The sequence below is a fragment of the Carassius carassius genome, chromosome 16 (assembly GCF_963082965.1).
Source record: "Carassius carassius chromosome 16, fCarCar2.1, whole genome shotgun sequence".
NCBI lineage: Eukaryota > Metazoa > Chordata > Actinopteri > Cypriniformes > Cyprinidae > Carassius > Carassius carassius.
The window spans coordinates 26,019,338-26,043,278 of NC_081770.1; the positions used below are offsets into that span (position 1 = coordinate 26,019,338).

Sequence of the window (23,941 nt, forward strand, 5' to 3'; positions counted from 1 at the left end):
AGACTCGCGTTTACCTCATTGGAAAATGTAGCATCAGAAGTTTATCTAGGAGGCCTGAAGTTTGTTTTTCCTCCAGAACGTTTAGACATGTGCGGTGTGCTCCGGAAGTCTGAGACCACTGGTGAAAAGGCTTCTATTCTTCATTTGTTCCTAATTTAATACAAAACATTTCAACGCAAAATATATTATAATGCACAACCTGATGATCTTTGCTCCAAAGAACCTACTGTGTGCTTCTATGGAAGCAAGAACATCTGACTTTTTGCACAAATGCATTTCTGAATACACATCTGTCTCTCTCTCCTTCAGTCGTGCTGTCCAGCGATGATGAAGGAGCCGATGAAATGAATGATGTGTCTGGGGGTTTGCAAGAGCAGCGGATTTCTGAGGGGATCAGGGATGCTCAGGTAATGGATAACGAATGGGTGTAGATTTAGAGTAGATGCCCCTACTGACTGCATGTCATAAATATTTGCATTTATTAATTTAGCACTTGCTTTTACCCAACGCAAATTACGAATGATAAATGTTTAATGCTGTTTGTGGTTATACACTCACAGAAGTCATTGAATAATTTAGTCAAACTCCGATAAAGGTAAATGTAGAATATATACTTTGTTTTCAATAATGTGACACATTTTATTTAATAAAAAAAAAGAACTGAATACATAAACATTAAGAATGGAAAAATTATAACCTAAACCATGATTATTAAAATATGTCAATCATTTGGCAGCCCAAGATATTTATAAACATTTCTATAAACGAACCAAAATTAGCCAAAGGCTATTTTTCATCCGTAGTCCCTGGATAAAATAAGTATGGTATGTTTTTGTGTCTTTATTTATTTTATTATTAAAATAAAAGCATGGTGTTAACATGCAGATGAGTTTACACTTTAATGCCTTAACACATTAAAATTGCATAATAAAAAATAAGCATTTTTACACTGCATAAAATAAACGAGCTATATACAGATTTGATTTTCATGTTTTTAAAGAAAGTTCAAAAGAACAGCATTTATTTGAAACAGAAATTGTTTGTAACATTATAAATAAATGTCTTTACTGTCACTGTTTATTAATTTAATGCATCCTTGTTGAATAAAATGATTAAATACTTATTGACCCCAAGTTTTTGAAAGGTAGTATATAAATGCATTTTCTCTTAATCAATGTGGAATGGAAAACTCTTACATCTTTGACTGATCTTCAAATGTCCCTATCCTTATTATAATCTAACCCACACCATTTGGATGAAGCGTTTGTGTCCTCGAGAATCTGTGTCGTTTGAAGAAGCTTTGAAACTTTGCCGAAGAGCTATGCTAAACAAATGTTAACTCATTTCATCTTATCTTCATGCACATCTGTCTTTTGAAGTCTAGATTTGTTCAGTATGGCTGAGGAGCTTTGGGTTCGCCCTTGTTTACAGCTATTCGTCAAACCCTTTCAACGAATTTCCTTTGTCAGAATCGTTAGTTTTGTTTGTCCAAGCTGGACACATCTTCAATTTGCGTTGTTTTTTGTGACAGTAGAACAAATTCAATATGGCACCCCGGTATGAGAGGCTTCTAGCTTTGGTATGCAGCATTTTGGATTTGCGCTCAATTCTGAAGTAGAAACGTTTTTGAGACATGTTTGAGGACGAATACAGCAATGCGACTTTCAATATCAGTGCAAGGTTTTTCTCAATATCAGTTGATGTATTCACTTTCAGCCTGGCATGCAAACAAATGAGACACTTGGTTTTCATTACGTCCAAGAAAAATTAAGACCCAAAATTCAAATATTGTGTATTAAAAGCATTGACTATTATTACAATATAGTGTTGGTTTTATATAAAAGAAGTGTATTTTTACCATATAAAATTAACACTGCTGTTTGTGGTCAGTATTTTATTACAATTTGTAAAGAAATTAATATTTTTATTCAAAAAGAATGCATGAAAGTGACTGTAAAGACATGTATAATGTAAAAAAAAATGAAATGTTTGTTTTTCTTTTGAACATTCTATTTATCAAAGAAAGAAATAGATGAAAAAATGTACACATTTATTAAGCAACGCAACTCATTTTAACATTGATATTAAGCAATTTTTCTTGAGCATAAAATCTGAATATTAGAATGACTTCTAATGGATCATGTGACACTGAAGACTGGAGTAATATATATATTTGGTCAAATAGGCTGTGTATTTAAGAGAAAAAAAATGTAAGAAATTAATGTTATGTTATTAATAATTTTACCAAATTATAATTATTTGCTTATTAAAATAAAATATACATTTTTTTAGTAAATGTAAATATTATGTTATGAATTAAGAATTTAGTTTTTATTATTTGTGTTAATTTACAAACAAACAAATAAATAAAATGTTACAATATATCGAGGAACAAATTATACTGTTAGCGCTGAAACCACACCCACTCGCGGCAAAGTTGCCATCTCTCTCACCTGTCAAATACAGCAACAACCTGAATGAATTCTTCATATCAATTAAAATAATGAGGCCGAGCCGTTTTGTATATTGTTGCTACCAGGTAACCATTTGCGTAAGGAATGCATAGCTAGCTAGCAAAATGTAGACTATTATAGTAACGAACAGTGACGGTGATCGGGAGAACTGCTGATGCTAATAGCAGTAGTTATTATAAAGTTAGGGGCGGGGCCACGCGCTGTGGCTCCATTGCGTCATTGAGCCACTGTTTTTGCCCAACCCAAACATTCCTGAACACAGAACTGGTGAAAAACTATTTGACGCTTTAACACCACAATTCTGTACTACATACTTCAGAGTCTTTGTAATGTGTTTCAGCAATACATTTCTAACATTTATAATGTGTTAAGAAACAATTCTCAGAACAACAATTCTTGAAAAACAATTCTTCACACAGACTTTAACGCAGTTAGCGCAGGTGCAGAGCTAGCGGTGGCCACCCCACTCTGCATCCGACTGCTGCTTCGGGCTCTTTTTTTCTTGACAAGAATTGCACTTATTTAGATGCTGAATGTCTTTACGACCACATCAAATGGGAGACTTTTGAGACGTGCACTCTACTTCACCTCAAACGAGTGCGGAAACGGTACAGGAGACAAGAAGCGTCAGTAGAACAACAGTGAACTGAGATGTTGTTAGGCCATATGTCAGTAAAAACTAATTTTCCTGTCCTGTCAGCTGTTATTTTGTGCTATACTACGCTACTACTGAAACGAACATGCGTGTCAGATCCGCGTAGAAGTTGTTATTCTTAAAGTCTTATAAAACCGTATAATTACAATTATACTGTAATGTTAGGAGTTCAGTATTAGCAAAAAAAATTATAGAGAAATCAGTAGTATTGGTTATCAGTGAGATAGGATCGCCCTTAGTCAAAAAAGATGACATTAAACAAATATTAAACATACTTTCTTCTACATTAATTTGAAGATTGAATAAAACATTATTGCGATATAAAACTATATTTAACAATTTTATTGTTAGGTGGGATAAGTCGCGATAAATTTCAATAAGAAAATTGCAATTAATAAGCAAAGGTGACCACACTAATATATAAATGATATAATAATGTTTTTTTTTTGTTTTCCATTCTCTTTCATCACGCTTCAGTCAGGGAACCAAAAGAGCCCAAAGACAAACGCAGGAGGTGAAACATCAGCGACCAAAGTAGAAGTGCCTTCCAACATCGAACTGGACTTCAGCAGACTCCATTACGACACAATCGAGGCGCAGGCCAACGGGACCATTGTGGTGAGGGAAACTTATGCTGAAAATATGATTTATAGTTGTATTAAATTATAAAAGTGGTTCAGCAGCGGCCTCAAACCCACTAGATTTGACATCAGTCTGAAGATCTTAATTCTCTTATCTGGTATGATTGAATTAGGCCTCTCGGTTCCATCTTCCAGATCTGGACGGATGGGCTTCCAACACATGGTTCCAGCTCTTACATTCAGCCCATCACACAGTTCGATTTGTGTTGTTGTTTGTGTAATGAAGGACATCTGTTATCCCAGTGTTTTAATTGGCCGTTCCTGCTACAAACCACAGAGCAACAGCTAGCCGACATTGGGCTGCAGATGTGATTAAGAGACCAACGAAACACGGTGAAAGCCGTGTTTATTTAGAACAACAACAACGGCTGGAACCTAAACTGGCCCTGACACCGAGTACAGCTTATCATTGTTTGTCCAGCAATGCTTCAAAAGCACATAACAGGGGCTTTTATGCTCCCTTTTTACAAGCCGTTAAGCAATAGTTGTGCTCTCCTGGAGGGGGCCGCTTGTTTAGGATGTGTTTAAGGAGAGTAGCCGGAGGGGACGCGTGTGTGTAACGTGTGGATTTGATTAACAGGTCAGTATCTCTGTTCCAAAACCCAGGGAGCTGCCTCTTTTAACCTAGTAAAGGCTTGAAAAATGGGTTTGAAATTGTGAAATCAAAATTTTTCTTATGCAGTTTTTTTTTTTCAGAAATGTAATTGTATACATGCATATTAATAAATACTGTAGCATATATATATATATAAATAGTTTTAAATGATATTATTTTGCTTGATGGCAGGTCAATTGATTCATTATTCAATGCTTTTTAATTCAATTTTTTTTTTTTTTTTTTTTTTTTTTTTTTGCTAATTTAAAATGATTCATTGCAATACACAATTCTTTGTTGTCATCAGTTTGCAGATTGATTTTCATCTAAACTATATAATTTGAATTTTGTACACTAATAAATCACAATTATTTCACTTTTTTTATTATTTTTTTATTAATGCCTGACACAAACTTTCAAGATTTAAAAGTCATATTTCCAGATATGATTAAGATTTTAATAACAATAACAATAACATTCATATTGCGTTGATATGTGTCACGCTTACTGTGGTATGTTTTGTTATTTCCTGTCTATATAGACTCTTTTGAGGTTGGTTTCAGTAAGAATGCTGCCTTTGAAAAAACTGCCAATGTAGGCAGCATGAACGCGGATATTTGGAACAAAGGAAGTGTCAAGCGTTTGTTGTCTTTATCGGAATGAATGCCAGAAGGAACGTCCTCTGTTCTGGTTTGGGTTCATTGACCACAGTTTTATGTGACTGTGTTCTTTTCTGCTTTTCTATCTGTGGCAGAATGGCTCTTTTATATCTTCAATCTGTTAAATATCTGCTGGTGGACAGACTTTGTTGTCAGCAGTTTAAGAGACCGCTAAAACCCTTTGTTATCCCGTCCATGTTTGCCTTTTGTCTTAATGCAATGTTTTCCTTCTCTCTTTCTTTTATAGATCACAGATGAAGGCATCTATGTACCACTGAAAGGTATTTACAACTAACAATCTTTTTCTTTTTTAGTTTAGATAAATATTGAGGATTATGAAATAAGGTAAGCAAAAAAAAAAGAAAAACCTTGAAAGACCATTAAAGTGTATCAAAAATCTGTTTTTATTTTTCCATCCAAGTTTTCTGTTATATCAGAGCTAAAAAATAAGAACTAGCTTTATATTTAATAATAAAAAAACATATTTAGATCTATTTCTATAAATGTATTATTTAAAAAAAAAACTTTTATGTTTATGAATGTTAAGTAATAAATGAAAAAAATGAAAGAATCTAAAATATGTATTAATATTTAGGAATTAGCTCTTATTAGTGCTCTTATTAACATACAGGAATTAGCTCTTATTAGTGCTTTTATTAACATACAGGAATTATTGTGTGTGTGTGTGTGGTGTGTGTGTGAGGATTAATTTATTCAGTCTTGTGCTCATGCTGGGAAGAGCAGTGAAAAACGAGACTCGTTTAAACAGGTGTTTTGCGTTATATTGTACGACACATGCGTGTTAAGGAGTAGAGCTATTTAGTGTGATACTAGTATAACATTCGGACACCCAGTGAACAAATCTGATCTAATACAAAGTTTATGTATACAAATATCATTGTTTTGCTGTGGTGCTTCCCCGTGTGGCAAATAAGTGTAATTACATCGATCGATCGGCTCACTGGATGGGTGTCCAGCAGACTGCAGAGTTCATTAACCCTTCACCCTGTTTTGTCCCAGGTCACAGCTCTCCTCAACTGTCTGTGACCCTCTGTCTCTCCCTCCTCGCTCTTAGTTTCACCACTAAGACGGCTCAGATTAAGACTCTATTTATGTGTGTGAGACAGAGGAAGAGCAGAGAACTTGTTTGCATGACTTCAGTCATCCCCGTATTACTGTATGTGTTCAATAGAGCACCTGTGTGTGTGTGTGTGTGTGTGTGTATAAGATGCTTATGAGGGTTTCAGACAAGCGCCTCTCTGTTCTTAGCTTTCTAGGGTCTTTGTGCATAAGCCACCCACTCGAGAGACATTAAAACAAATCATTTTGAGCAAGGTCATCCTTTTCGGGAGCCAAAGAGAGCTTTTTATCAAGCCTTTGTGATAAATTTATGGCTGTTAGCTACCAGTGTTGACGTATATGCTAGTGTGTGCCTAAAAGCTTATCAGTGTCAGTTGCTGTTTGAAATGCATTTTACTTGCGTAATGTGACATATTTTTCAGGGAAAAGGATATTTTTCAGGAAAAAAATTACGTGGTGGGACATTGTGTTATGGGATTGTGACAAATGGGGGCTAAATATCAGAATGTATCAATGCTGGTTCACATTGGTATTCATTCAAATGAGGCTATCCTGTTTCAAGAGCCAAAGAAAGCATTTTATCAAGTTTGTGGCTGTTAGTTTATTAGCATTGACACATGTACGCTAGTGAGCACCTAAAAGTTAGTCAAGCTAATGTCAGTTGCTGTTTGAAACCATTTAATGTGAATAATGTGTCTTTTTTTCTGAGGAAAAAAGGACATTTGACAAAATAAAATAGGGTTGGACTTTTCTAGTGGGTGTTAGCTATTAGCATTGACACACGTACACTGGTGTGCACCTAAATGTTAGTCAAGTCAATGTCAGTTGCTGTTTTAAACCCATTTTATATGAATAATGTGAGCTTTTTTTCTGAGGGAAAGAGTATATTTGGCAAGTAAAAATGTGGTTGGACTTTTCTGGTGTCTGTTAGCTATTAGCAGTGGTGTGCATATGCTAGTGTGTGCCTAAAAGTCAAGTCAACGTCAGTTGTTTGAAATCCATTTAACTTGCGGAATATAACGTATTTCTGAGGGAAAGAGGATATTTGACAAGAAAAATAACTTAGTGGGACATTACATCATGACACATGGGCACTAAATATTATAATGTATAAATGTTAGTTGGTTATTATTTGAATGATACCATTCTGTTTCAAGAGCCAAAGATAGCATTTTATCAAGCTTTTGAGTACAGATCATGCCATGTCTAGGTCTAGTTAAGGCTAAAAATGTAGCTACTTGGCTATTGGTTAGCATTAACCATTAGCAATTAGCATGCACATTCTAAAGACCTAGGACAATAACTACAGTATAATAATAGTTATAAAAATTGGTCTAATTAAAAAGAATTAGGAAGTCCACACTACAACTTTAACGATAACGACACCGATACGACATCATTGGAATCGCTTTCAGAAAAATTTTTTTTTGAGCTAATAAATTATAAAAAACTTTGGCAGCCAATCAGAATCCACCTGACTTTAAAGAATTTAAGAATTTGAAGCAGCAGACAACCAAACTTCAGCTTGCGATTCTAATTGCAGTTCGTCCATTCGCTAAAATTAACGGTAATCTAGCAATCTTTAAATTTAACTTAACCCTACATATGAAAATGTCTGCTTATACAGTAGGTGAAAAACAATGTGAAAAGAGTAGGATATCCAAAGTTGTAGTATTCATAATATCGTAGAGGAAAAGTTCTCGAATGACCTACTGCTTCAGATGAAATTTCAAAGTGCGCAACTGATGGACACTTTACTATGAAATCTTAGGAGAGGAGTTGTGAATGTGCAAGTCACATGGTGATGACAACATTAAGTTAATAGGCCAGTTTTGATTTTGTCAACTTTTAGCTACATATTTCAAATCAATAAGAAAACAGACCACAAATACTGATTCAGTGCTGTCTAAAATGAGAACGTCTCTGTTTGTCACTCAATAGACTAGTAATGGTGGCGGTTTTGATTCATCTCAGAAATGCAAATCTTATTTGAGTCTGTTCACTAAAATGATTCGTTCACTGACTCTTTGGGTATGCCAGTAGTTTTTGGTATAATTTGCATGTTTTGATCAGATCATTGAATCATGTACTCAAAAGTTTGTTTTAACTAGGGATATCAGTTTGGTTTGTTTGTTTGAATGACTCTTTGAAAAGAAACACATTAAGATTATACTTCGCCAAATATTTGTCATGCTATATTTAAAATATATTTGAGTAAAGTTGAATAATCCTTCTTGTTTATTGTATTTGTAGGTGTTGATGGAGAGGGTGAGCTAGCCGTTAGCGTGTCATGCTCTCAGCTGCTCTTGTACGGCGTGTGGGACGGCGGACTGGCCCGTGACGGCAGTTTGTTATTGAGCACAGAGGAGCCCGCACCTTCTCTCCTCTTCCTCATGGTGTCAGATGCTCAAGCCAGGCTACTCCAGACAGAGCTGTCTGTGCTGCACACCGTACACACTTCAGGTGATCCCTGCACTGGAGCATTCTGGATAGGGATCCATTTGAGCTGAAAGTTATGCTTTTCTGGATGGAAATCAAAGTTATTTTATTATAAAAGAAACTCATTTAACAAATGACAATTAATACAGATTATAATATAGACTATCAAAAATGTTATTGCACTTTTGTAGAGCACAAGGTACTGTTATAAATTAAAATGAAGAACCTGCTCTAAATTCTGACTGGATAAAGCATATCTGTACACTAAATACAGATAAAATATTTGACATTTTTATACATTTAAAATTCAAGTTTATTTGTATAGCGCCTTTTAAAATATATATAATTTTAAACACACACACACACACACCTATTAAATCAGTTGAATATTTAAAAATATATTTTTTAAAGTGCCAAGTTGCAATGTTAATTGGAAACTTTAAACTAGAACGGCATATTTTATTACTTTTTTCTTAAATACTTTTTTCCATTAAATGAATAATTATAATAATAGTAGTATTTTTGTCATTTTATTATAAAAATATAAATATGTATTATTAATAACTGTTAATAAAACAAGAAACAAATAAATGTTTAAAATTAAATATTTATTTTTTTTAATTTGATTTGTTGTTGTTATTATTACTACTAATACTACTACTACTATTATTATTATTAATAAATATAATTTTATTATTCAAAAGATTTTACATTTCAAATCTAAATCACAATATTTATCTGAGAAATTGCAAGTCCAACATGCACACTCACACACCCCCTTGATTTCTGTAATGAGAATGCTGCTGGCATGGTGACCCAGTCTTAATGGCACCATGCGGTTATCGCAGCAGTCGGAGCTCATGTGACGAGCCGTCAACCATTGAGTATTAAGGCAATCCCTGCAGTGTGTGTGAATCGCAAACAGGTGTGTGTGTGTGATTGAAGCGGCCGCCATTAAAAGATTAATTAATTCAGCCTGGTTCTCATGTGCTTGGCATTCTAGCAAGGAAGAAAGCATTTTCTTTTTTCATTTTGGCCAACCAGTGAGCATTTCTGGATGGATCTTTAAGCATCTGAGCCAAGTTAAATGCTCAAGATAAACAAATAAAACAAACTAAATTAATAGAAAGAAATGAAGAATGTGGTTTCTATTTTTCTATTCTGTTTCCAGGACAGGCCTGTCCGTTCATCCTGCTGGTGTTGACTGGCCAGCTGGAGGATCTTCAGGTGGCTCTATTGGCATCTCTCATGGACGTGATTGGTCTGCGACACGGTCAGAGTGATTTGAGTAACTCTCTGTCCTGGTCGGACGGACTGAATCAGCTTCATTGCTACCCACGGGGCGAACATCTCCTGTCCCTGCTGGGACAAAACGTGAGGGACGCTGGACAGGACATGTCAAAGGTCAGTTCATCTGTCTATCCATCCATCTATTGATTCATGCATTCCTTTGTCAGTCTTCCATCTAATATTTACCATTCACCCATTGATTTCATTGTTCGTCCATCTGTCTATTCTTTTGTTCATCCTTCCATGTTTCCATCCTTTTGTCTTTTCGTCCATCCATCCATTCTTATTTCTTTTCGCCTGTCCTTCCATCTATTTCTTTTACTGTCCATCCATCCTTCAGGTTCTTTCATTCTTTCATCTATTCTTATGGTGTGTTCACACCAAACAACTGTGATTATTTGTGCGAGTAGATCATATTTAACGTCAATACAAAGACCTGAATAGTGGAAAATTCATGGCAGGCAACGTGAATGAAACAAAGTGTGTGTCTCATTTGCTGCAAACGCGCTGTATTTGCCTCAGTCATTTTGAGCAGAAAATCAGCGGTCACCCAAGCGCAGTTCCTGGAGAATGACGCTGAAATTCGAGTTGTTTGCGCCTCTGGATGGTGCTGTGTGCTCAGACATGTCAGAATTTGGCTTTCTGGCATATTTGGAACTTCCAAAACAGGTACAAATCAGCAATCATAGTTATCTCAACCATGGTAGATCACGCAATGTTTTTATTTGTGCGAATAACATCCCACGAGTAATCTAGAGTGATTGATACGATGCGCATCTATTTCCATCAATTTCTCTTACTCCATCTTTCTGTCCATCCATTTATTATTTTGTCCATACATCCCATAATCTGTCTGTCCATTCAGTCCTGTCCTTCAGTATATCCTTCATTCCTTTCATCCATTCATTCATTCGTCAGTTTCATCCTATCATTCTTTCATGAATCTAATATCTGTCTGTCTTTTTTTTTATTCATTAGTCCACCCATCTACTCCTTATTCTGTCCATCCTTCAGCTTCTTTAATCCTTTAATCTATTTTGTTTTAGTTTCTTTAATCTTTAGTCCATTCTTTTGTCCTTTGATTCATTCAGTCATTCATCCATACATCAATCATTCCTTTGTCCATCCATTTTTTTCCCATCCATTCTTTGTTCATTCATTGATTTCATTGTGCATCTACCTATTCCTTTGTCCGTCATTCCATCTGTCCATCTCTTGGTCTGTCCAACATTCATTCTTTTGTCCGTCCATCCACCTTTTCTTTTGTCCATCTGTCAGTCCTTTCATCCACTCCTTTATCTCTCTCTATTAATCTGTCCTTCAGTACAACCTTAATCGTTTTCATCCTTTTATTCATTCTTCAGTCTCTTATCATCCATCCATCCATCCTACCCTTTTTTTCATTCATTCATCCATCCAATTTCTTTTTATCCATCATTCCATCCATCTTTTCATTCCTTCAGGTTTGTTATCATTCATTATTTTTGTTTATTTAATCTTTAATCCATTTTTTGTCCATTGATTGAGTCTTTCATCCATATATGATTCATTAATTTGTCCATCTGTCCATCATTCATCCATCCTTAATTCCTTTGTCCATCCATTATTCAATTAATTCACCCATTCATCCAATTTATGTGTCTATCCATTTTTGTTTATCCTTGATTCCACCCATCTGTTTCTTTTTTCTGTCCAGCCTTCACTTTCCTTCAACCTTTCATATATATATTTTGTCTTAAATCTTTAATTTTGTCCATTAAATCATTAATTCAGTCATATATCCATACATTGTTCATTACTTTGTCCATCCATCCTTAATTTCTTTATCTTTCCATTAATTTGACCATCCATCCATTAACATCCATCCATCCATCCATATTTCCTTCATTCTTTTGTCTATCTGGACATTCATTTGTCCTTCTATACACCCAGCCATTCATTTGTCCCTTTCAGTCGCTTCCTCTTACAGTGTTCAATGGGTTGGCCAGATATTGGCAGATATTTGAGTGCAGGCATGATAGAGGCACCGGTGGAATTATACGGCCCAATATAAGAGCAGGAGTGAGGTTAGCCATGGTCCATGGAGGCTGTGCTGGTGTGTAGATATGGAACAGAGAAGGAAACTTGGCTGTCTTTATGGATAGTAGCTGAGCGGTTCCCTCTCTCTCGGTTCTGTGGAAGTGGCCATTGTGTCACTCTCTCCAGAGACTTTATTACGTGGATGAGGGGCTCATAGCGGCTGCACTTTGGGGGTCCTACAACTTTAGTAAATTTGTGGACCTTTTTTGGGGCAACATCTGCGTGTGGGCGTCAGGACTCTTGGGGCGTGACACGTTTCTTTATTTTCGGTTTCAATGTTGCCAGCTGGCAGCAATGGAAGTAGGCCACCTCAGACGCGTTCTCCTTTCTTTCTTTTCTTGCGTTTTACGAGCTGGCTCAGCGCTCAACAGAGATGGAGCCCAGTTAGCCGCCCTAAACAGGCAGCACATGGCGTCGCTATTCTCACTTTTCATTTTCCTTCTTCTGAACTCATATCGCCCTCAAGTCTACTGGCACTTTGATCACATCATGTTTGCTCTCTTTACATTTTCCCAACCTATATTTACAATCCTCTTTTGAACGAAATCAAATGTAATTTGCGCGCTCGAATGAAAACCGAGTAACCTGTTGACTTTCTCGTAGCCAATGAAAAGGTCAGTGGGTTTGGATACTGCAATCACAGGCAGTTGGAGTATCTCCAGCTGTTTTGATTCAGATCTGACCTGGTTCACTTTTCCCCAGCTGGAGAACACAAGTGGGACCAGCAGCTTGCTAAGAGAGCCAACAGTCAGAAGACCCCTCCGGAGCCACAGCCGGCAACAGAGCTCACCACGCAGGTACTGGATTTGATGTTTCATGCCAAGAGGCCTCAAATATGATGACACTAAAAAATATGAAGGGAGCTATATATTTTTATGCATACAGGTTCATTGAAAATGTAAAAAAATATGTATATTAAATGTGAGATAGAGCGCTGCGGTGATGACTTATTTTTGTAAGCCAACCCAGCAACATCACACTGGTTCCTTCAACAAAAATACAATAGGATTTTTCCATTGGCTTTTATAGTATAGGGGAAAATCAGCTAAAGACAAAAGTTTATGATTCTTACATATTGTGTTCATCATGATAACCTTCGCAAAATCTTCACAAGTTTTATACATTTTTGAAGCCTAAATGCTAGTGAGTGAAGGAATTCAGCATGACCTGTTCAAGGTTTAGTTCACCCCAAAATGAAAATTCTGTCATAAATTACTCAACCTCATGTCATTCCAAACCTGGAAGACCTTAGTTCATTTTCAGAACAGAAATTAAGATTTTTTGATGAAATTCGAGAGCTTTCTGACCCTCCATAGATAGCAACACGAATGAAGTGTTCAATCCTTCTTGTGCACAAAAAATAAAAATAACACATCTGTTGAGGACTCACCTGAACACCTGTCGGAAGGTTGACAAAGAGAAGAAATTGTTGAATAGTCGTTATTGTTGTTTCTGTCTTTTGCACACAAAAAGTATTCTTATAGCTTCATAACATTACGCTTGAACCACGCTAGTTGCATTGCTGTCTATAGAGGGTCAGAAAGTTCTCAGATTTTATCAAAAATATCTTAATCTGTGTTCTGAAGATGAACAAAGCTCATACAGGTTTGAAACAACATGAGGGTGAGTTATTCATGACGACAAAATTGTAATTTTTTTTATCCGGCCACTTGATAGAAACTGGCCATTTCAAGACAAGTAAAAGCTTTTAGAAAATCGCAAGGTGGTATTACTGATGCAATTTATGTTGTAGAAAAGAATGTGAATATATAGTCTGCCTGTGTTAACCACAGAACTTCAGACATTCAACAAAAAACACATTCAGAAAGGCATTAATTTCAGGATGATGGAATCAGAAGTGCTAAAATGTCATCCTACAATCAATCATTTGTCCTTTTATGAAGTCGGTGCACTAAAGTCAAAATAAATATTAGAGCTATAACAAATAAATCAACGAAACAAGTCTTTAGGAAGTGTAATGCAACTATAATTATGTAAAATTATAAACATATTACCTTTTTTTTCCTGACATTTATGTGGAACCCTTAATGCCCCTTATATAATTAATGTTTAAGTTAATAAATAACAGTTTGAATAACATACATATTTATATATATATATATATATATATATATATATATATATGCATTGTCTTTTGCACCATTGAAGACAGGAAACCTTTTTTTATACTTATTATTTTTGCAATTCAGTTAGGTGCCACTAGAGGTGCAGAAGTGACACACTTCACCTTTAATTTCTTCTTTGAAGGCAATGATTAAGCCGTAAGCTCAGTAGTTGGAACCCAAACGCTGACGTTCCCTGGCCCTTCAGAGAGGTTTCCATACCACTAACTTTCCATCAAGTTGTTGAAGTTTCCATACAGGCAGTGAAATTTAGATTTAATTTGTAAGTCAATATTGATATGTCATGATTAGCGCAGAGGATTGTATTTTTGGAAGCTGAAGTTACATTTTCTGTGAGGAGCTTGTTTGAACTTTTTTCCACCAGGCTGATCCAGTACCCGCCTCCCCCCTCCAAGGGCGGCATTACCGTGACCACCGAGGACCTGGAGTGCCTCAAGGATGGCGAGTTTCTCAACGACGTCATCATCGACTTCTACCTCAAGTGAGTCTGATGGTACTTATGAGGGTTTCAGCTTGTAAAATTAGATCTGATATTTTCCCCGATATTAAATACTCCCTTCAGGTACCTTCTGTTGGAAAGAGCCGACAAAGATGTGGCCGAAAGATCTCACATCTTCAGCAGCTTCTTTTACAAGCAACTCACTCGGAAAAACACAAGCCGCCCTGAAGAGACTGGCAGCACGTAAGAAATCACCTTTTATAGTGTTTTATACAGGTTTTAAAGAGACAGTACACCCAAAAATGCAAGTTAAAGGGATAGTTCACCCAAAAATGATTTACTCACCCTCAACCTATCGTAAATGTACATGACTTTCTTCTTTCAGACGAATACAATCAGAGTTATATAAAAAATATCAGTAACACTTTATTTTACAGTTACATCCATTAGTCGCTTATTACTAATAAATAAGACTTTTCTCTCAGTAAATTCTACATTTTCTGATAATTAATTGTTAGTAAGTAGTTGTTAAGTTTAGGTATTGGTTTGGAGTAGGGATGTAGAATAAGGTCATGTAGAATTAGGCATTAATATGTGCTTAATTGGCACTAATACATGGCTAATATTCTAGTAATACACATGCTAATAAGCAATTAATAGATGTAACCATAAAATAAAGTGTTACTAAAATATCCTGGCTCTTTATAATGACAGTAAATGGGGGTCGAGACTTTTAAGCCCAAATAAAGTGCATCCATCCATTATAAAAAGTGCCTCACATGGTTCTGGGGGGTTAATAAAGACCTCCTGACGTGAATCGATGCATTTGTGCAAGAAAAAAAGCCATATTTACAACTTTTTAAACCGTAATCTCTAGCTTCTGTTAACTGTCGTACACTTGTTCAAGAGAGAGTGGCATTCCAGCGAAGTTGTAGGATGTAAACATATCATAAATCATGAGTAATTTTAGATTTTTGGATGAACTATCCCTTTAATGTATCTTTAAGGATTTATTTTTGTTTGTTTGTTGTATAAACTGTATTCTTCTTGCTAATGTGAATGACTGTGTGGTGTTTTTTTCCACAGAGCTCCGTACAGTCGACATCAGAGAGTGAGAACATGGACCCGTCATGTGGACATCTTTAGCAAAGACTACCTTTTTATACCCGTAAATCAGGAGTAAGTGAGGAATTTAAATTTAAAACACACACATGCATAGTTCAAATAGACACTAAATATTGGATAAAATAACTTTGAATTATTAATTATATTAATTAAGTTATTATTATTATTATATTATTATTATTTTTTTAATAATATGGAATGAAGTATTTTTTTTTAATGTCTCACCAAGGCTGCATTTATTGAATTAAAAATACAGTCAAAACAGTCACATTGTGATGTAACATTACAATACAAAAAATACAATACATTTTCTATCTGAATATATTTTAAAATGTAATTTATTTCTCCGATGCAAAGCTTAATTTTCAACATAATTGATTTGCTGCTCAATAAACATTTCTCAGTATTACCAATATTGAAAACAGTTGTTCTGCAATATTATCTTCTTTTTTTTTTTGAAACATTTAGATATTTAGGATTCCATTATAAATTCATAGCATTAAACAGCATTTATATGAAAGTTTTTTTTTTTTTTTTTTACATTGATACATTTAATACATCCTTGCTTTTAAGTATTAAATTCTGCTAGTTTGTTTATTTATAATCAGTATTTCAGGAGCATCACCATTCATTATTTGGAACAGAACAAGCTGTCACCAATGAAAATGAGACAACGTGCACTTTCAATGTCAGAGCGTTTCACGAAGCCTCGCAAATAGTTACGACATCTCAGACACACTTTACAGAATGTTCTCTTGTTAAATATCCAGGATGCATGTTGAAGGCCTGTGTAGATGTTGGATATCTGACGACAACAGAGCATGTTAGATTGAGCTTAAGCAACAAGTCTGTATTGCCAAACTGCGAGAGAACAGGCAATTCCCGTGTGGTACTCTATGTTCCCATAAAAGCAAATTGCCCCGCAGGACACACACTGTACGTGGACGTGCACACACTCGCACAGTACGACATGGCACAGATGATTCACAAACCGTCCCAGTTCAGGGATTAGCAGATCTTGTACTAGGACTTGGTGATAAAGCGTTTTTATGATGATGTTGCTGGTGATTATGATTTTAAGCAACATTTGTATTAATAGACTTCTGTTCTGCAGTCTTTATCCAAGTTAGTAAATTTCCATGAATTAGTTACGTTGATCCATTTGAATGAATCTATTCTTGGTTATTTTGCATCATTACTCAGTAAATGTTTGGGGAAGTGTCTGCATTCATATTTATAGGTAAATATCATTTCTTGTGTTTATTTAGTAAGGAACAGGGACAAAATGTATTTTTTTTTTTTTTCAATCTTTGTAATAAATTAGATTTAGATTTAAATAAATATCATGGTTTAGCCTTTTCAGAGCAAATACATAAATATTATGTCCAGAAAGTTATTATTATTTAGCAGTAAAATCCTGTCCTACTGCTGCAGGGTGTTTTCTGCAATGGAAACAAGGCTTTATCACTGATCACTGACTTCCACTTCCTCTCCTGCTCTGTTTGCTCTCGGTCCAGGGCTCACTGGTACCTCGTGGTGATCTGTTTTCCTGGTCGGGAAGGGCTTGAGTGGGTACCGTGGAGAAACAAAGGCCTTGTGTCGCAGGATAAGAGTCAGACAGCTAAAGCCAGCTCTGCAGGGGATTGTCAAAGAGGTAGCATACGCACATCAACAGAATTAATAAAGTGAACTAAAACTAAAAATGTTTTGTTACTTAAAATGAAATGGACATGAACTAAAATGTGTGTGTGTGTCTATATATATATATTCTATAAACATTTTATTTCAGTTAGTTTTCAAGGCATTTTTTTTTGTTTAAATTGAAATGCTAAAAAAGCAAAAACTAATTATATATATATATATATATATATATATATATGTGTATGTATGTATGTATATAATATTTATTAAATAATTAGAAAATGTTTAAAAATAGTTATTACATTTTCAGAATTTCTTTTATTTTTTTTTCAGATGTTCTTAGGTCAAAATATTAAGGAAAATCATGCAGGGCTTCCATGTAAAATATTGAGAATGTGTTCATTACAAACATTTCTTGCATTGAATTCTTAGAAAACTATACAATATTAGATTGTGCCATTTTTATGATTAATTATTATTAGAGATCATATTGTTTTTTAATGCCAAGTTTATTTTGTTAGATAATATTTTTTAAACATATCTAATAGTTGTCTTTCCAAAGAACAGTTGTTCTATGCCTTTATTGTAAAGGGATGCCAATTTTTAAAAAAGTAATGCAGAAAGAACAAAAATAAAACAAAGAAAAGTTATTTGAGACTCTCTTTTCTGTTATTCCAGACAGTTCACAGCGACCAAAAGGAAACAAATTAAAACCCAGTGAGCTGAGACCCCACAACCTACCGGTAAATACTAATAATATCAGTGGATATTACCAGGTGTCTTATAAGGCATCGTTAGTATTCATTTTAAACTTTCATGCACATTTTGAGTTTTTATTTACAGCAATATGTCATGAATGGCTTTTGTGTGTTTTTAGGATTGCACAGTACACAGCTGCACAAGAGAGACCATCTGCAGGAGGTACCAATATTCAATCTACCATCTTCATCAGTATTACAAATGTGCAACCACCATAGAGAATAGCATGGGGGCGAATACTTTTTCACGGCGTGTGAGATTGGTTTCTGATCCAGTTATTGATCTCTTTTCCTGGTTTGCCCTCAGGCCCTGTATTCTGGTCATGGACTCTCTGAAGCTGTCGTACCACCAGCGGATCTACACGCTGTTACGCGAGTGAGTCGTTCATGCAATCCGAATGTTTTACTGCATTCGATCATGTCAGAGAACTGAATACTGAACTCTAAGAGAAATGTCACCTATCCCGCAGGTATCTGCAGGTGGAATGGGAGGTTCGGAAAGGAAGCACTCGAGCTTTTACCAGTGAAAGCATAAGCGGGAGTCTGTGCAGGGTCCCGCTGCAGGACAACAGCAGCGACTGCGGCCTGTACCTGCTGCAGTATGTGGAGAGCTTCCTGCAGGTACTTCAGACTGGCTTAAGAGCAGAATTCGGTCTTTGTCCCGATACCTCGTGTTCTGTGGTGCGTTTAGTTCCAGGTCAGAGCTTTTTGGTTTCCTCAGTGGTAAATGTCAGAAACGTAACCTGACATTTGCTATTGAGTGGGATTTTCAGTAAAGTCAGTAATAGATTGGGATCTCAGAAACTCAAGTTACACCTGTTTGTTTTGCAGCCTTTGAGTTGAATCCTGGTTTGTGTTAAAGCACATACTGAACTAGAAATGGCCAAGTATGAAGTCAACTGGGTATGAAGGTTTTGGGACAAACAAAAAAATATATAATTGTATTTATTTTATAATCATTATATTATGAAATCAGTAAGCATGACATGACAACAATCAAAAAAGTCTTACAAGCTGTGCTAAAATGTGTAATGTTTATTTTAGTTATTTAGTTTTTAAAGTTTTACAGATTTGTCCTTGATTCGTTAAACTTCCGCTCAACGCTTCTTTTTGTTTTTGTTTTTCCGCTCAGAATCCAGTGGTGCACTTTGATCTCCCGCTGCGATTGGACCTTTGGTTTCCGAGGAATCAGGTGCGCAGGAAGAGGGAGGAGCTACGGGAGCTGGTTCTGCAGATTTACCGAAGACAGGGGGGCGGGGCTGAGCAGAGCGCTAAATAATAACAGCCGTGACATGTCCTGGCACTAAACTGATCATTAGGGCCATTTGATTTGTTTAAGTGCTTGTTCGGTTTCATTTTATTTGGTTTTTCTACTGATTAACAGATAAAGGATATATTTATAATTTAACTTTGTATTTATTTGTATTAAAATGGCTTTTAAATGTGACTTAAATTCCATCTGTTTTATTAATTTCCACACAAACATGTAGGTTATTTAAATAAAAAAGGAGCTGAATATTTTAAATTGATTTGGGATTTTGAATTTTTTATCTCACAATTTAGGCGCTTCATAGAATTAGGAATATATACTATATATATTACGATTCTGATTTTAGATCTAACAAATTTGACTGTTTTTATTTTAAGTTTTTATCTCATAATTCAGACATTTTTTACTCAGAATTGTGAATTTATATATCTTGAAATACTGAGTTTATATCTTACAAATCTCTCACAATTGCAAGTTTTTATCGCACAGTTTTTATCTCGCAATTGGAAATTTGTAATCTCACAATTTAGACTTTATTTCACAATTGCAAGTTTTTATCTTATAATGCTGACATTTCTTCTCAGAATCGAGAATTCGAGAGTTTATATCTCACAAATCTGCCCTTTTCACACAATTGTAAAAAAAAATCTCACAATTTTTGACATTTTTCACACAATTGCAAAAGTCGTAATTTTCTTTTCAGAATTGGAAATTTAATTTGTTATATAACAATTTTGTTTGGGGTACAAATTGTGAGATACAAAGTCGAAATGACCTTTTTTTAGATCTAGATTATATAACCAGATTCCAAAAGAGAATGTAAAAAAAGTAATTGAAGTAAATTCCAAAACTAGTGTTCGTAATCAGATTACAGTTACTTTTTTATAGATTACATGATTACATTTTATTCACACAATAGTAGTAAATTGCTTAAAAATGTGATAATGTAATGATCTTATTTGGAGGGAGTGAGTGACTGAATAATATTCATGTAATTATATCACTGACAGCCACAGCTGGAAGCAATAGTGCCATCACTACAAACAAGCATTGTGTTCCTGAGAATGAAGCAGGACTGGAAACCCCATAATGCACTTATATGCTCCATTAAAGAAAAAAAAAAAGAACATAAAAACAGCCCTTTTTCCAGAGGCACACAAAAACACAAATGTTTATGATGAAACTGAAACAAAGCATCGGCACGCTTTCACTTGTGTTTGTATGAATTGGCCAGAGCTCAGCTGTACCCCTCACTGCCTACTAAAATAATAATAAACATCATAAACTTTATTTAACCAGTACCTGCCATGTATTTAAAATGCTTTTCATTAATGGAAAACTTTAAAAATGGAGAGGGATGAAAAGAAATGAAAGACTTTTTAAAGAAAATTAAAGTCCGCTTTGACTGTACAGGCATTATCAGCCCCCGCTGGGCTACTTTAAGCATTTTGTTGGAAAAAGCTTTGATGGCCAGTGCTGATTGGTTTTTCGTGTGCATTTTTCTTCTTCCAAGGAAAATAATTATACATTTGTATTAATTGGATGCATGACAGTGAAGAATTAAGTATTTAGTGGTAAATGGACTTTTTTTTTTAAACTGTGCAACAATTTGTGGGTCTATCAGAGGACTAAATCCCCTCTGAAAATTAGAACATTTCATATATGTATGTGTGTGTGTGTATATATATATATATATATATATATATATATATATATATATATATATATCATTGCTATATATGAAGCTGATCCTATATTGAGGAGTAGTGTTGTTCATGAACGGACTGGGATTTGGAGGAGAGCAGGCGTGTGTTGGCCTGGAGCAGATGGGAATGGGATTTAAAGCAGCCACTGCTGGTTGTCCTGAATGTCCTCTCTTTCTCTCACTAATTCAAGTGTTTTTCACTAGAAGATTATTCCTGGGGATAGTGAAGGATTCCTCAAGGAAAATTAAGAGATTATTGCTGTACCTGTATAAGAACGGCCACCTGCCATATCTTTTTTTATTATTGTTTTGTTTTGACTTGTCTAAAATGCACCTTAAAATTCACTAGACACTTTTTAACTGTTTACTGTTTTTCCAAAATTGTTTTATTTTATTTTATTATTTTTAATCATTGGAGTGAAGGTTTGTTTTTTTTTTCAAATTCGTTTGCTGGTTATGTAATCTCTCAATTTAAAAAAAAAATTAATTAAACTAGAAACGTAAAATAGAAGACTTTGGGACGCCCGCCTGTATTCGGTATATGATTTGTGTTTATTAATAGAAGTACTGATCCTCCCACATGAGAGTTAGCCTTAAACTCCAGGCCTGACTGGGGTGCTGCGTGTGGGATTTAGGATCATTGTTGGGTTTTGCTCTAATCACGTCTGACAATGGAAGTAGCCTGATTGAGCCCATGTCAAGCCCAGTGCTCCAACTTTATACTATACGGCCCTAGATTAGTTAATCTGGACTAGAATCTGAGATTAGATCTGAATTAGGCTCTAAAAAGAGGAAATCTCGCACGCCCGTTCAACCCTAATTTATACCCCATAATCTACTCTCACAACAAGGCTACTGCTTTCTGGTTCTGTCCTAGCTGACTACAGGACTATATATATATATATATATATATATATATATATATAGTTAATAATAGAAATATTCATAAAAAATTTTTTTTTTTTTTATCAGAATTATTTGAAAATAGCTTCAGCAATTAGATGGCTTTCTGCTAAATCATATCAACCAAGTACAGTAAGTGTGAATGGAAGTGACTGAAGATGAAATGCTTATCTGACTGTCTGGATAGTCACCCAGATCTCTGCTAGGCGAGCATCCAACGACTTACCATTTTATCCAATAACTAAAGTCTAATCATTAAACCTTCTTGAAATGTCACTGTCACTGTCTGGAGCTAACTGTGTCCTTTGTGCTCGAAATAGTTTTGCAGACAAAGAAAGCGCAAGGTTTGTTTTATAAATAGGTCTGTCTGAATTCAAGGTGTTGGAGTTCTGCCGTGTCGACCTGCTCCAACCCTTCCTTTGTCTCTCTCTAAGATATTTTAATTCAGGACACTGACTGTTACACAGGTGAAGCCAAAGTTACCTAAACGCTAACACAACCTCCTGCTGAAGTGAGAAGTTGTGATAAGTGGACCCGTGACATAATTGTCATAATGTCATAATTACCAGAATGACTGTTCAGCTTAATCATCATCGCCATTTGAAAATCTTTTTAAAAGGCCATTAAGGTCACATGGAACCATTACAGAAACTTTTGTTATCATAAAAACTTTAATCATAAAAAATATTGTTTTCAGTGCTATCATATCACTAATAATTGTGAAATTATCCAAAAGTGTTTTCAGGAAATGATTTAAGCTGAAATAATACAAAAACTGTTGAAGTAAGTTTAACTGAACTACCTAAAAATTACTAAAATAAAACAAAAATGTATAAAAAATTATAAAATAAATATACTATAGAATGAATGGTGAATTGAGATGTGGTGGAAAGTTCTTCATATTGGTGAAGAATTTAAGAATGCATTTTGGTGCACTTTTGAACATTGTTAGTTGGACGAGTGAAAGAATCAAAGATGGAAGAAGTGAAAAGAGAGAACACAAAGCTACAGATATGGCAGATGTCACACAGGATTTGATCTGTCACACCCACCGCCTGCTTCCCGTCAAACACCCTTTACCATCAAACTCAACGGATTTAAACCAGAGTCCATCAGCTCAGTGTCGGAACCATCTGGCACTCTTAACATTCACACTTCCAAAGAGAAATCTGTCTGTCTATCTGTCTCTCAGAACATCTTGGCTGAACATACAACACTTAACCAACTATGGCATACATAGCTGTTTTCTATGTACTAAACTGCAAACTTGCAAAAAAGTGTCTTCATAACATTTCAGACAAGCCAGCATTCAGAATTTATCTTTACAATAGTTTTGGGCGATATGCTCCATATGTCATCAGCCTGTGAGATCACTGATATTATTTGTTAATTTATTGAATTATTTACTTAGTTTTATAGCAGGAAAGTGACCCAACTCCAGAGTAAGGCCTTATGTTAGTGTAAACTATTAACTACATATATGTCAAAAATATATTTAATAAGATTTTTAATTTGTATTTAACATGATAATAATTCAGTAAAAAAAATATTGTTAGTTACTAATTATAATTATAATGCTTACAGTTCATCGGTTATTCAAGCAGCAGCTAACTAACATGTATATTATCAACGGACATCACTGACTTCAGTCTAGTTAGAGTTTGTGAACTTTCAAACACTCCCGTTATAATCGGTGAAGCTTATACTTACATCGCACGTACATCTGCACTTTGTTGTTTATAAGGAAAGAATTTGCAAAGTTCAGTGAGCACACTTACTCAACAATAAAACTCCGGTGTTTCAGCAATGACTCATCTGAACGCCTCTGATTGGCCATTGAATTCATGAAGTCAGCGGAATTGTGTATGATTGGTTAAAATGTGCAACACTGTAAAAACGCATACAAATAAATATGATAGAACAAATAAGCCATAATATTATTTAACATGATACTCTATCATCGTCTATTGGCAGAAACCCTACTTTACAAACAGTAATTTAGAGTTAATTCAACTCTATATATATGTTGAATGAATAGCTGTGG

The 23,941-nt window shown here is 35.1% G+C and overlaps 1 protein-coding gene across 2 annotated transcripts in view; it reads left to right on the forward strand.

Moving 5' to 3' along the window:
* The window catches only part of senp7b (SUMO specific peptidase 7b), a 28,197-nt gene extending 8,649 nt beyond the window's left edge, over positions 1–19,548 (forward strand). For both annotated transcript variants that reach the window (XM_059569719.1, XM_059569720.1), the window contains exons 8-22: positions 310–407; positions 3,607–3,747; positions 5,272–5,305; positions 8,358–8,567; positions 9,715–9,947; positions 12,615–12,709; positions 14,421–14,537; positions 14,619–14,738; positions 15,582–15,674; positions 17,138–17,274; positions 17,940–18,004; positions 18,139–18,182; positions 18,327–18,395; positions 18,490–18,640; positions 19,152–19,548. In XM_059569719.1, coding sequence (XP_059425702.1) covers positions 310–407; positions 3,607–3,747; positions 5,272–5,305; positions 8,358–8,567; positions 9,715–9,947; positions 12,615–12,709; positions 14,421–14,537; positions 14,619–14,738; positions 15,582–15,674; positions 17,138–17,274; positions 17,940–18,004; positions 18,139–18,182; positions 18,327–18,395; positions 18,490–18,640; positions 19,152–19,298 — 1,754 coding nt within the window. In that variant the 3' untranslated portion in view covers positions 19,299–19,548. The remainder of the gene's footprint in view (positions 1–309; positions 408–3,606; positions 3,748–5,271; positions 5,306–8,357; positions 8,568–9,714; positions 9,948–12,614; positions 12,710–14,420; positions 14,538–14,618; positions 14,739–15,581; positions 15,675–17,137; positions 17,275–17,939; positions 18,005–18,138; positions 18,183–18,326; positions 18,396–18,489; positions 18,641–19,151) is intronic.
* Positions 19,549–23,941: the final 4,393 nt, after the last annotated feature.